The sequence below is a fragment of the Chenopodium album genome, chromosome 12 (assembly GCF_948465745.1).
Source record: "Chenopodium album chromosome 12, dcCheAlbu1.1, whole genome shotgun sequence".
Taxonomy (NCBI): Eukaryota; Viridiplantae; Streptophyta; class Magnoliopsida; order Caryophyllales; family Amaranthaceae; genus Chenopodium; species Chenopodium album.
In genome coordinates, this window is record NC_137845.1 from 21,504,153 (window position 1) to 21,519,315 (window position 15,163).

Genomic DNA, 15,163 nt, shown 5'->3' on the forward strand with positions numbered 1-15,163 from the left:
TATAACTTCTTCATTATAACTTTTTAAAAATATCTAATAGATAAAAGCACAATCTCTTTAATAAGATTAAATCTCTTTGTTTTGAAATCAAAGCAAATTGATATTCTTTGTTTTGATATAACCCGTTTTGCTTTGATGTTATGATTGAAAATATAACAAGGTAGTTGACATTTTATTCTGATTAACTTTATAATATCAAATTGGTAACTTATATATTATTAAGGAAATTGGTTTATATACTGTTAATTATATTATTCTGATTAAAGCATTTGAATGGGGTGAAATGTCAGAACATATATACTACCTCCGTTTCGCATTATCTGCAACAAAGGGGTATTATTTGTGAGATATAAAATATTCCTTTGTTGCAGATAATGCGAAACGGAGGTAGTATAATGTTATGTCTAAATTGATGTTATGATCTCAAATATAACAAGTTAGTTCTAATTCTAGGAAATATTAACTTAAATATTGTTAGTACTTTCCAAATATGAATATTGATCAGATAGAGTTCAATCTAAGATTTTACTATAGTTAGGTGAGTTTACACTTGTTTGGTGGTATTATCTTAAAAAAAGGAAAAAAAAATTGAAAAAGTAAATAATAACTTTGTTAATATAAGTTTGCTGATGTATATAATATCTGTAATTGTAGCATTTTTTAGCCTCCAAAAAGCAGCTATAGGCAATAGAATATCTATGAAAAAACATTTGTCATCAATTCCTTATGAAACTCATAATCCACTGATAACAATTTCTATAATATAGCAATTTTGACTTATTATAATTCATAGATCTTATATATATCATGATTTATAAATAAACATTACATCAGTGCAAGTTTTTTTGAACAACATAGAATACTAACTTTCATAGTGTTTTCCAGGAACATGAACTATTATTGTACATGTTCCTAAAAAACTCCTCAAAGATTAAACTCAACATCATTGCAACCCTATTTACATTAGATTTTCTACTTTAATCTAAACTTATTTAACGCAATACTGGAGCAATACTAAAAAAACAAAGGAGTTTTGAACGGAATACGTAGTCTGAACCACGTTCGTTCAATACATCAAAATATTTAGCTTTGTGATTACCCCCATGCTTAATAGATGTCACTGATGTAATACCATGCAAGCAAAAGATCTTAAAATAGAGGAGATGACTATATCACACCTTATAAGTGGTTTGTAGTAAATTGTTTACTTAGCTATATTATGTTCATTGTTGAAAGACATACTGCTAATTTCCTTTGGCGAGAGAGTCAGTTGAGATGTCTGTGATATGAGCATCCATCCCTGGTACAGTTGTGTTTGCAACATTGGTTGATGTATCAGATTTTTCAGTAGCAGATGTTGCTAAAGAAGTTGGTTCTTTGTTGGCGGAGTCATGATCTGCATTTTCATCAGAAGGTGATGTTGTGAAACGGAGCTTCTTTCGTGCAACAGTTTTGACACAAATTGAGTCAGATCGCTTATCTTCATTCTGTGCTGGAGTGTCTGGAGATTGTTTGCTTCCACTCATGCGTGTGCGGCATAGTTGGGCCCATTCATCAGGTGAAATCTTTTGAGATTTCACTGGAACAAGTGTTTCAGCAGCTGAATTTTCCAGGGGTTTGATTATCAAGTTGTTGTCAGCAGCAGAGCTGAAGTCTTTGGGAGTTGCATTCTTGGGACTTTGAGTGATTTTTACATGGCCTTCATCAGCTATAACAATTCCTGTAAATTGGCATATAGGTGTATTAATGTTCGTGATTGCACTATTAATAATTTAGAAGATTCTTTTATTATAAACATGTGTTAGGATTCTTACCCTTGTGGGGCAATGGGAATTTAAGGGTAGTTGTGTCTGACAGCTTTCCTTTCCCTTTGTCTTTGGCTTTAGAATCAGGTGTATCTTCACCTATAGCTGTAGCATTTTGTTCCACATCAACTGAAGCACTTCCACCAGATTTGTTTGATGTATAATCCACATTCATATTTAAATCTGAGAATTCAATTTCATCATCTCTTGCTACCGTCGACTTTGATAAATCCTTTTTAGATGCATCTTCAGCAGTCTCAATTGTTTTGAGTGACCATTCTAAAACACTGCTTGAACCTAGTGAATTAGATGGACCACGTTTGAAGAAAGTTGTCTTTTTTCTGAGTCTTTCTTCAATTGTTTGGAAGGCAACCATATCAGCCTGCACAATATATTTGTAATTAATATATGTACTAAGAGTTTTAATGGAAATAGAACACTAACAAGGATATATATATTATTAACAATATTCGTTATAAATATAATGTTTGGAATTTCTTATAAGTTAAGTGTTTATTTAATGAATTATTATGTAAAGGAGTCATACAAGATCTTTCATAGTTTTGATTTCAGCTGCGGTCTTGCCAAACAATTTTTTGGTGTCATTGTTGAATGATGTCAATGTTATTGAGCCTGTCACATCAGCTGCCTCAAATTTAAAAGCAACCCTGTAGAAAAAAAATGAGAAAAATATAATTAATGGTATGGTAATTGCATTTTTCACTTTATAGATTAATAAAGTAAGAGTTTTAATAAATAAAGTTTAACAAAACTACTGAGTAATAAGGTTCAGAGAAGCACAAGACATAAATTTGGAGTTTAGAATCTCTCTATCTAGCTGAAATGAAATCATGGTGCAAGCCTATATCTATTTACATTAGCAGTTGAAGCTAAAAGTAGCTATAAGTCCCACTCGGTATTAGCAACTTAGAATAACCGAACAAGGCGTTTTTATGTATAGTGCACTCCTAAGATCATAATCAGATTTATCTTAGAGAGATCACAACAAAAGGCAAAACTTTAGAATGATTCCAATTTGGAAATTAAGTATCATATTTCAACTATTGTAGAATCTAGAATTCAACTACTTATGAAATCTAAATAAGTAAATAGCATGTGGTACGGTAGATATGATTTGAACAAACAATAATTTACTACGTAAAGCTATTTGTCAACGGAAAACTCGTGAAAACTTTCATTAGTAGTTCACTATTTTAAGACCTATAGTAATGTACAAACTTGTGGTGAAAATTGGATTTTGATAAACCTTGGAGTTGAGATGCAGTCTTTATTATCACAGACGATGCATGTGAATTGCCTTCCTTCAGGAACACTACATCTTTTTCCACAACCAGAACAACCTATGTAAACAAATACATCATCCAAAGTAGCATTTGGAATGATAGCCTGAATCCAATGACGTTCTTCCATAAGCGCATTTGCAGCCTACATGATTATATGAAAATAATATTAATGTTGTATTATCGTATTTCTTAACAAAGATATTAACTATATTTGTTATACCTTCTTGTCATTTAGTTCTTCAATTGTTTTCAAAGATTGTTCTTGTGTAGGATCTCGAATTTGTAAAACTCTTGCTTGTCTATCTTGTAGTAGCTGCTTTTGTGCAACTGCCCTATTGATGAGTGTCATTTATGGCACTCATAGGGTAGTCTTTTAGGTAATTTCTTTCCCCTTCTCATGCTTTCTTCTCTTAATTTTGGTCCTTTTTCCTTTAGTTTCTCTTTTATTTATGTTTCTCGTGTTTTTATCGTGTTTTCCTTTATTTTGCTCTTTTTCCCTTTTATTTCTTTCCTTTGTTTACTTGTGTAGGTATTGTGAGGATCGCCTTGGCAAAGGATGCAATTCGGGACCTCAATGATCAAGCAAGGAAGAAGCATTTGACTAGAAGGGCTTAGAGAGGCCTTGGAGAGGCCTAGGAGAGGTCTCCAAGGTACTTCCAACAGGCCGCGGGCGCAGGCCATCTTGCCGCGGGCGCGGGCCCAAGACGAGCAAAAGTGTCAAAATGAGGCAGGAACTCCCCGCGGTTGCCCCGAGGGCTTCCCGCGGGCGCGGGTAAAATGGAGAGGTCTCTCCCCTCAGAGAGACCGCGGCCCCCTGATCAGCCTTTGGGATCAGGGGATCTTGCCGCGGGCGCGGGTCATTTCCCCGCGGGCGCGGGCCCCTGATGTCGCGGGCGCGGGTGTTGCCCAGACAGCCCGCGGAGGGTTTCGTACCCATTTTTTCGCGGGCGCGGGTCTATCGGGAGAGGGCGCGGGAGCTGCCGTTTTCTTCTTAGCTTATAAATAGAATTGTATTTCCTTTTTGAATCTAACTTTTTGATAATATTTCATTAGATTAGTTTTAGAGAGAGAAGTTAGAGAGAAGTTCTTGGTTTTGGATTTGTAACTCAACATTTGATCAATCAAGTTTGGATTTCTTCATTTTCAATCATCAATATTAGTGAGAATCTCTTCCTTCTTTCATCTCTTACTTACTTGCTATTTGATTTTTTTGCTTGATGCTTGTTTTTCTTGGATTTGAGTTTGATAATATTGAATACTTTGATTTTTATTAGATTTTGATATAGACTGATGATCAATGCAATTTCTAGTTATTTGGTTTTGAATCTCACCATGATTAGTGAGTAGATTAGTTGCTAGGGAAAGGGGGAAGCATGTTTGATTAATGGAAATGCTAGTTGATGCTCTTTGATTGGTTGATTTGTTGCAATTAAATTGGTTGACATAGTTTTGCATGAGATTGATTAGATTAGGATTGATCACCCTATAAGATTAATCTAGATTGCATTGCAACTCTTAATGACATGACCAATTGATTTGAAGGTTGCTCTAATTGATTGAGTTTGCTTGTGATTCTTCTTGGTTTGCCTTTCATAGTGACCACTAGATTGGCCTATAGGAGATAGCATTTGAACTCTCTTGATTGCTACTATTGTTTGTCCATTGCAATACTTGAATTAATTGATTGAGCTTTAATCTAGCATTATCATTGATCTTGCATGTGGAACCCATATCCCTAGTGTTTAGACCCTTGATTACTTGTTGAATTTGATCTAGTTCACTTTAGTACCAACCATAATCTCATTTTTGACTTCGAGGTAGCTTGACTTAGACTTTAGTTTTCATCATTGCATTCCCTTGGGATCGACCCTTAACTTGCCCTATATTCATATAAGGTTGGTTAGGTGTTTACAAATTTAGTTTGGCTTGGGGAAAGGGTAGATAACGACATGCATTTTCCTCTTGTCAAAATGGCGCCGTTGCCGGGGAATGCTATTGGTGCTTAGCTTTTGTTGTTGAGTCTACTTCATTTTACAAAAAAAAAATACAAAAAGATTTTGTTTCTTTAGGCTACACTTGTAGCCGTGCTACTAATATTTTTCTTTGAGTTTTGCATGTATAGAACCCGTGATCGTTCCTTTGTTCCCCTTGATCCGGAAATTGAGAGAACTCTTTCAAGAAGAAGAGTGGCTAATAGATCCTTGGGTTATAGTTCTTCAAGTGAAGAAGAAATTCAAGAAGAGCAAGGCATGGGTGAAAATCCTAGAGTGGCCTTGAAGGAGCTTGGAGTGCCCGGGGCATATAGGTTTGAGAGCGGAATAGCTCCACCTACTACACCGGCAAATGACTTCGAAATCCGGCCGGCAATGATCGCCTTGATTGAGAGAAGGAAATATAGTGGGGCCAAGAATGAGAGCCCATTGAACCATCTAAAGGAGTTTGAAAAATATTGCAACACCATCAAAGTCAATGGGGTTTCTCAAGAATTCATCCGCCTCAAGTTGTTCCCTTTCTCTCTAATAGGAAGATCTTTGGAGTGGCTAGACAAAGAGGTGAAGCCCAACTCCTTGAGAACTTGGGACGATGTCACAAAGGCTTTCTTGTCCCGCTTCTACCCCTAAAAGAAGACGGCGGAGGTAAGAGCCTTGATTCAAGGGTTCAAGCAAAGGCCAAGTGAAAGCCTTTACGAAGCATGGGAGAGATTCAAAGAGTATCAAAGGGAGTGCCCTCACCACGGAATCCCCACATACCAAGTGATCCAAATCTTCTATGGCGGTTTAAGTCCCCAAGGCAAGTCATGCCTTGATGGAGGGGCCGGGGGCCCTATCATGAACAAAACCGAAGCAGAAGTTGTGGACATCATTGAGGACGTGGTGACATACTATAGGGATTGGCAAGATGGGGAGAAGGATTCTTCAAGCAAGCAATCTTCATTATACTCGGTGGACCATCTAAATGCAATCAACAACCTTTCCTCCCAAATGACAAACTTAGGAAAGGAGGTCATCGCAATCAAAGCTAAGTTGGAGAGCACTTCTTCCCCTTCTCAAGCCTCGAATCTTCCCTCCCAATTTAAGGGGAGAGGTACTCCTTCTAACTCTCAACCCCCTCCCTCTTCACATAATATGCCTGTGGGTTGCTTGTTTTGTGATGCATGTGGATCGTATGATCATGACTCTAGTACTTGTCCTAATGAATGTGTTGATGAGTTTGATAACCATGAGAGTGAACATGTGAATTATGTGTCGAATAATAATGGTCAACGGTTTGATAATCAAAGAGGTCAATGGAATAGGAACTACCAAGGCCAAGGCAATTTTGACAACTATAACCAAGGTGGTGGTTATAGAAACCAAGGGAACCAAGGTTCTCGTGGTAGCTATAATAATCAAGGTTATAGTAGCCAAAATCAAAGCCAAAATTATGGTAATCAAGGCCAAAGTTATGGTAACCAAAACCAAGGTTATGGAAATCATAACCAAAGTAGTGGTAATCATAATCAAGGTGGTGGAAACCATAATCAAGGCTATGGCCAAGTCAAAATAGGAGTAATTGGAACAATCAAGGACGGGGTAATTTTCAAAATAATTCTCAAAGAGGTCCCCCACCCGGGTTTGTTCCAAAGACTCAAGGTGAAAGTTCGTATTCTCAACCTTCTTCACCTAGGACTAATTTGGAGGAGATAATTGAAAACCAAACCAAGTTGTTGAACACATACATGGCCGTAAGTGATAAAAAATTCAATGAAATGATGACCCACAATAAAGTGCTTGAAAACCAAATCTCTCAACTTGCTAATGCCTTGAAAGATCATGCAAGCCCTTATTCTTTACCTTCCCAAGGTCTTGATCCCAAGAAACCCGTGAATGCTATTGTTACAAGGAGTGGAAAGGTTCTTGAGGAGAGATTGCCTAGGAAGGGTGTAGATAAGGAGATTCCTAGGGAGGTTTTGGTTGAGGATGAGGGGAATAGGGCATCATTGGATGAGGTAGTGGTTGAGACACCTAGAGAGGTGAGAGTAGAGAAAGAGATTGTGAGACCCAAGCTCCCCTACCCACAAAAATTCACGAGACACAAATTGGATGAACAATTTGGGAGATTCATTGAGATGCTAAAACAACTCCACCTTTCTCTACCTTTTACCGATGTGATCAACCAACTACCAAACTATGCCAAATTCCTCAAAGACATTTTGAGTGGGAGAAGAACTTGTGAGGTTGTGGAGACCATCAATTTGACCGAAAATTGTAGTGCTATCATCATGAACAAAATGCCACCCAAGTTGAAGGACCCCGGAAACTTCTCCATCCCTTGTGCCATTAACAAGATGCAAATTGATAATGCCTTATGTGACTTGGGAGCTAGTGTGAGCCTAATGCCATATTCGGTTTATCAAAGACTTGAGCTAGGGGAACTCTTACCTTCTAACATTACCTTGCAATTAGCGGATAGGTCTATCAAATTTCCAAAAGGTAAGGTAGAAGATGTCCCTTTGAGGGTGGGGAAGTTTGTGTTTCCCGTGGATTTTGTTGTTCTTGAAATGGATGAGGATGCCACCATTCCGATCATTTTAGGTAGACCCTTTCTTGCTACCTCGGGAGCCATGATTGATGTGAGGAGTGCTAAGATCTCCCTTAAGGTAGGAGAAGAGGTTATAGAATTTTATTTGAATGAGAGCATGAAGTATCCATGTTCTTCTTTGGAAAATTGTATGATGATTGATTCACTTGATATTGTTGTGTCTTCCATGCATGAGCGCTTGCTCACTTCTAACGATGCTCTTGAGAATGTTTTGTTGAACAAAGACAAGGTAGGTGCTTCATGCAAGGAAATGACTTTCTATGAGGAGTTACTTGATGGAAGTGTGGAGGACGTGGATGAGCAAACATGTTTGAAAATCTCAAGCAATGAAGCTTTGCAAGTGGCCACATCACAAGAAGGTAATGGTGTGCCTATGGTGGAGCTCAAACCTCTACCATCACACCTTAGGTATGAATTCTTGGGCCCTCATTCCACTTACCCCGTGATAGTTAGTGCATCCTTGAGCGAGAGCCAAGCTCAAGCGTTATGTGGTGTTTTGAGAAAACACCAAGGTGCTTTGGGGTACACAATTGATGACCTTAAAGGTATAAGCCCCGCCTTATGCCAACACCACATAACGCTTGAGGAAGGCGCCCTTCCCTCTATTGAACGACAAAGGAAACTACATCCCCAAATGGGAGAAGTAGTTAAGAAGGAGATCACCAAGCTATTGGATGCGGGAATCATATTCCCCATCTCTAGCTCTAGGTGGGTTTCCCCCGTCCATGTCGTTCCAAAGAAGGGGGGCATGACCGTGGTTGAGAATGAGAAGGGTGAGCTCATTCCAACTAGGACGGTCACCGGTTGGCGGATGTGTATAGACTATAGACGTCTAAACACATCTACCAAGAAGGATCACTTTCCTCTTCCATTTATTGACCAAATGCTTGAGAGACTAACAAGGCACAAGTTTTATTGTTTCCTCGATGGGTATTCCGGATTCTTCCAAATCCCCATCCACCCTAATGATCAAGAAAAGACCACATTCACTTGTCCTTATGGGACCTTTGCCTACCGGAGAATGCCCTTTGGGTTATGCAATGCACCCGCTACTTTCCAAAGATGCATGATGAGTATCTTCGGAGATATGTTGGAGGAGGAAATGGAGGTCTTTATGGATGATTTTTCGGTGGGGGTGTTTCTTTCGAGGAGTGCCTTGTGAATCTTGAGAAGTATTTGGCAAGATGTGAGAAAGTCAACCTTGTTTTGAATTGGGAGAAGTGCCACTTCATGGTGGAGGAAGGTATAGTGCTTGGGCACAAGATTTCAAATAGAGGCATTGAGGTGGATAAGGCCAAGATTGATGTGATTGAGAAACTTCCACCTCCGGTGAATGTCAAAGGAGTGAGATCGTTCCTTGGTCATGCGGGTTTTTATAGGAGATTTATTAAGGATTTTCACTCATTGCTAAGCCCCTAAATGACCTTCTTCAAAAAGATGTTGAGTTCAATTTTGATGACAAATGCTTGAAGGCATTTGATAGATTGAAGGAGGCCCTAATCTCTACTCCTATTGTTCAAGGCCCAAGGTGAGATCTTCCTTTTGAGTTGATGTGTGATGCGAGTGATTGGGCGATTGGAGGTGTTTTGGGACAACGGGTAGACAAGAAACTTCATGTGATTTACTATATGTCCAAGACTCTCAATGGGGCTCAAAAGAACTACACAACAACAAAAAAAGAATTTTTGGCAATTGTGCACTCTTTTGAGAAATTCCGGTGTTACTTGTTGGGTTCCAAGACCATAGTCATCACGGATCATGCGGCCCTCAAGTATCTCTTTGCCAAGAAAGAGTCCAAGTCAAGGTTGATTCGATGGGTGCTTGAATTGCAAGCTTTTGAGATTGAGATTAGGGACAAGAAGGGTGCGGAGAATGTTGTGGCGAACCATCTTTCTCGCCTTGAAGGGGATCAAATTCATGATGATGGTCTACAAATAGAAGATAGAATGCTTGATGATTTCTTGTATGCCATAGAGGTGAAGGAACTCCCATGGTATGCCGATTTGGTCAATTTTCTAGCATGTGGGGAGTTTCCACCCTCTTTCTCCAAGAACCAAAAGAAGAAGATCAAAAGAGAGGCAAGGCACTATTTGTGGGATGATCCTATCTTATACAAACGTGGGGTTGATGGCTTACTTAGGCGTTGTGTTCCAAATGAAGTGGTGCCTAGTGTTTTAAAAATGTGCCACTCGGACCCTAGTGGTGGGCACATGGGTGTTTCCAAGACCGCTACCAAGGTTCTTCAAAGTGGTTTTTGGTGGCCACATCTCTTCAAGGACTCATGGGGCTTTGTTAAGTCGTGTGACCGATGTCAACGAGTTGGGAACATTTCCAAGCGAAATGAGATGCCTCAACAACCTATCCTTGAATTGGAGGTGTTCGATGTGTGGGGAATTGACTTCATGGGACCATTCCCCTCTTCATACGGGAATCAATATATCCTTGTGGCGGTGGACTATGTTTCTAAGTGGGTTGAGGCCATTGCCTCTCCAACAAATGATCACAAGGTTGTATTGAAGTTGTTTAAGAAGATCATCTTTCCAAGGTTTGGTGTCCCAAAAGCGGTGATAAGTGATAATGGATCCCACTTTGTCCATAATGCCTTTCAAAAGATGTTGAGGAAACATGGTGTGCATCAACGATTTGGGCTTCCCTACCATCCTCAAACGAGTGGCCAAGTTGAGGTTTCAAATCGTCAAATCAAGCTTATTCTTGAGAAGACGGTTGCTCGCAATAGAAAGGATTGGTCGGACAAATTGGATGATGCTCTATGGGCTTATAGGACGGCTTTTAAGACACCCATTGGTACCACTCCATATCGCCTTGTCTATGGCAAATCATGCCATCTCCCGGTTGAGCTTGAACATCGTGCCTTGTGGGCCATCAAGAAGATCAATTTTGACTTAGCAAGTGCGGGAGAGAAGAGGTGGTTGGATCTTCATGAGTTAGAGGAACTTCGGCTTGATGCTTACGATTGTGCTAGCACCTACAAGGCTCGATCCAAAGAGGTTCATGACAAGTTGATTGAGAAAAAAAAGTTTTGTGTAGGTGACAAAGTCCTCCTCTACAATTCTAGAATGAAGTTGTTCCCTGGAAAACTCATGTCAAGATGGAGTGGTCCATTCTTGGTGAAGGATGTTTTTGGTAATGGTGCCGTGGAAATTTCTCCTTTGGATTCCTCATCTTCATTTAAGGTTAATGGTCATCAGCTCAAGAAGTACTTTGATGGAGTGTTTGTTGGTCTTGTTCACAAAATGATTCTTTTCAAGCCACCTTGAGTGGGTGATGCACGTCCAGCTAACGACGTTAACCAAAAGCGCTTACGGGAGGCAATCCGGATTCTCATCTCATTTTTCTTTTCTTTTCTTTTCATTTTCCTTGATTAATTTTTGATCTTATGTTGTGTTGGTTTTATGTTTGTTTTGTAGGTTGCCTATTGTCATCACTTGTTGGAAAGAAGGGGTTTTATGAAGAGTTTAGAGTGCAGGAGAGAGGGCTCCCCGAGGGCTTGGAGAGACCTCGGGGGCCTCTTCAGCTTTCAAAGGCAATTACAATCAGGAACTCCCCGCGGTTGCCCCGCGGTCTCTCCGCGGGCGCGGGGGAGTTTAGAGAGGTCTCGGAAAATTGGAGAGGGCGCAGCCCCTATTTCAGCAAATTTCTCAGTTTTTGATCAGGAACTTTCCCGCGGTTGCCCCGCGGTCTCTCCGCGGGCGCGGGAAGTTTTGGAGAGGGCGCGGCATCCTTGGAGAGGGCGCGGCAAACATCAGGTATAATTTCTTCAATTTTTGACAGGAACTCCCAGCGGTTGCCCCGCGGTCTCTCCGCGGGCGCAGGAGAGTTCCCGAGACCGCGACTCTTTCAGGAGAGGGCGCGGGTATCTGGGTTTCATAAACCCGGACGCCCTCTCCTCTCTCTCTCTCCTCTCTTATTTTCTCACCTCCTCTATACTTTTCCCCTTTCTCTCTCTACAAACCTCTCAACCCTAACCCCAATTCATCAATCTCTCTAACTTCTCTTCACATTTTCCATCAAATCTTCACTTAATCTACCTTAATTCTCAAATTTCATCACCCCTACTCGTGTTTCTCGTGGTTTTTTGGCAATTTTCGGTAGTGTGTGGTGCTCTAAGCTTGATTTGAGTCTCCAATCTTGGTATACTTCTAACCTTTGTATTATTCTTGTCAATTTCACTTGATTTCTTTACATTGGTTGGTTTATCTTGATTTTGAGCATTATTTTTGTGTTTCATGGTTATTTTTGTGAAATTTGGTAATTTTGAGTGATGATTGATTTTTCTTGATAAATCTTGCATATATTTGATGGATGATTGTTGATATTGGTATTTATTGTTGGAATTTTGGTTGTTGTATTGATTGAAACAGGTACCTTGTAGTTTTTGGGGGTTCGGTTGGATTTGAAAGGAGGATTGTGAGTGTTTGAGGTGTTTGGTGTTTGTTTGAGGAGGTTAGAGTATTTCTTGTGCATTTTTGTGAATTTGTGTGATAAAAATGAATTTGTTGAGAAAAGTTAAGAGTAGCAAAAACCGCTCGAACCAATCTCCCGGCCAAACTTCTAAAGGCCAATCCTCAAACCCTCAACCCCAAACACATTCCTCAACCCAAGATGACGCCCCTCCTCCTCTACCACCTCTAAAATTGTGGAACCGGTCTAAACAATTGCCCATCTATAACAAAATGAAAGACCGAAAGTTTAGACCCACCCGCCATTATTTTCGTGATGACATGGCCAAGCTAGGCATAGATAATGACCTTGATGTACTCCTCGAAAACCTAAGCTTGGGTGAGTTTTTAAAATCTAACCCCCGAACCTACTTGGAGCCTTCAATTGAGTTTTTCTCCACCTTTGAATTCAATAGGGTAGGGGAAACCGACTACATCATCTCCTTCCAACTCTTCAATGTAAAGCACACCATGAACCTAGCCGAGTTTAATGTTGCCCTAGGTTTCAACCCAAATGGTGATATCTTCGAGCCCCTTATCTCCCTTGCCCAAAGTGAGTACAATGAGGTTGCTTGGTGGAGAACCATAGCCCATAAAAAACAGTTTGACTCCAAGATATCCCTTGCTAGTGAGATCATCCATCCGGCCCTTAGGATCCTACATATAATTCTCGGGTACTCGGTTTATAATAAGCAAGATTTGGGAAAGTTGTCTCGAGAGGAGATCTTGGTTTTGTGGATGGCTACTAAGCCGGAGTTGGGATCTAGGATAAACTTTGGCTACATTTTCATGGAGTGTTGCAAGGAGATCATGCATGAGGTTAAGACGGGGGAGATTCATTGTGGGGGCATGGTGACCCGTTTAGTGCGGTATTTTAACCAAGAACGGTTCTTAGAGTCTTGCACTCCGGTTGGAGGGAGTGAAGACATTTGGATTAGTTTGAGGCAGGTTAACACCCTCCGTTTCATAACTAGTACTAGGAGAGCCGGTACTTACTCTTGGCTAGTGAGGAATACCCATCATTGCCTTCTCCCTAACCCGGCCGCTACCTCCATCTTTCGCTAAGCTAGGAATGTTTGGATGGTCCCTAGGGACAATGGTAGGATAGATGAGGATGAGATGGAGGAGGATGCAAATTTTGTTGAGGGAGCCGGGTTTGAGGGAGTGCGTGAGGAGGAGGAGGAAGGAAGAGGAGAAGAACAAGAGGAGCAACAACAACAACAACCCTTTCATCAACAACATGAGCATTTCCAAGAGGATGCTCAAGGAAGAAGAAGAGAGAGAAGACAACAACGACAACAACAACATCAACATCAACAACAACAACAAGACTTCCAAGGAGATGCTTATCTCCGGGAAATGAAGCCCTGAGAGCCCACATGGAACGCATGCAATTGAGCATGCAAGGTATGTTTTCTGACCACCAGACTTTATCTTATCAAACTAGCGCCTTGTATGACGCTAGTGTACGTAGGGGGGAGGTCGCACCCCCGGTCAACTATCCTTATGTGCCGCCCCAACAAGGGCCGGTACCTTCCCGGGGTGGTGACGGCCTCCCTACGTACCCTTATTGGCAAGGGGTTGAGACTCCCGATGTGCCAAGGCGCAACTTCCCGCCCTATGATTATAGGGTCTCGGGGGGGGAGTGATTACAGGGGTGACCCCGCTTATTATTATGTTGACCCCCGTCACCCCGAGCCCCTTGTTCAACAAGAGCCCTTTGACCAATTGACCCCATCCCAACAAGACCTATTTAAGGGTCATTATGGATTTCCTCCCGGTTTCACCGGAGGTTGGGATGAGGGTGACGGTTTTGGAGGTGATGATGGTGCCGACCCCAGTGGCCAATAGTCCCCTTTTCGCATGTTTGTTTCCCTTTTTGTTCTCCCCTTTTCCCTATTTTTGCATGTTTGTCGGCATCGGGGTCGATGCTTTCATTTTGTGAGGGGGGGAGGGTCAAAAAGGATGTGTTAGCATGGGGGCGGCACCTTGGGCTCGGTGGGAAGTTTTTGATAAGGTTTTTGGTGGATCTTGGCTATTGGTCTCGATGTTGTGTTGCTTGTTGTTGATTATTTCTTCGGATGATGGTTTTTGGGAACTTCTTGAAAAAAAAAAAACAAAAAAAATTAATTTTTGGTTTTGATGATGATGGGTTCTTCTAGGTTTTTGTATATAGTTAGTGTTTAAGTGTTTTTATTGTTTGCTTTTGTTTGGAAGTTACTAACAATTTCATTTTGTATATATATAGCTTTCTTTTCTTTTACTCACCTTGTTCGTAGCTCATGCTTTGGATTGCGGAACCCTTTGGAGAAGCTCGTTCTTACTCTTTGGGTACTTTATTCTAGCACGGACGCTTGGTGAGGCCTTTCTTATTTTACTCCTTTTTATTTTCACTTCTTTGTTTTCTTGGTTGCTTAGATTAGGATTAGATTTAGGGGAAGTTGAACGGTTCGAGGATGTATGAATTTAACACCTAGTGTGTTTGGGGTCTTTGGCGATGTGGCCATTAGACCACTTGTATGTCGATTGGGATAAACGTGTTATGATTGCATCTTTGCCCTTTCCTCTTTCCCTTTCTTTTCTTTATCTTAGTTTTCCATCTTTTCTTTTCTTTTCTTATCTTTTGTTCTTGTTGGTGTGCATATCTTTTTGAGGCTTTCTTTTTACTATTTCTCTTTTTGAATGTCGGACTTGTATGCAATGGACTCTTGCTTTTGAATAATAGTCTTCCTAGGTAATTATGGTATGCACGGTTTAAGATTACGTTTGGTTGATTCTAGGATAAAGCATGCTAAGATAGTTGTCTAGAACTAGGGGAATCATGAAACCAGATTCTACTCGTTTGTGGCATGTAGGTAGTTGCTCCCTATCTTTGATTTGACAACCTTAGTGAGTTTTTACTACAACCATGTGAGATGTATAATTGTTCAAGCTTTCATCAAATTCTTGCATGAGCGGCATGGATCCTTGATTTTCGCAAATCTTAGCATATGATTCCTAAGACCGTGACCGA

General features: G+C 40.6%; 1 protein-coding gene and 1 pseudogene across 1 annotated transcript; both read right to left on the reverse strand.

Annotated features, from left to right (window-relative positions):
• Nucleotides 1–1,094: 1,094 nt before the first annotated feature.
• LOC145571056 (uncharacterized) lies at nt 1,095–3,458 on the reverse strand. Its single transcript, XM_081630155.1, has 5 exons — nt 3,330–3,458; nt 3,124–3,251; nt 2,353–2,473; nt 1,815–2,187; nt 1,095–1,720 (listed from the first exon to the last, which is right to left on the reverse strand). Exons 1-5 carry the CDS (start codon nt 3,456–3,458, stop codon nt 1,245–1,247), a joined length of 1,227 nt encoding a protein of 408 aa, XP_081486281.1. The 3' UTR covers nt 1,095–1,244.
• Nucleotides 3,459–5,750: 2,292 nt separating this feature from the next.
• LOC145573461 (small nucleolar RNA R71) lies at nt 5,751–5,849 on the reverse strand (annotated as a pseudogene).
• Between the last annotated feature and the right edge of the window lie 9,314 nt (nt 5,850–15,163).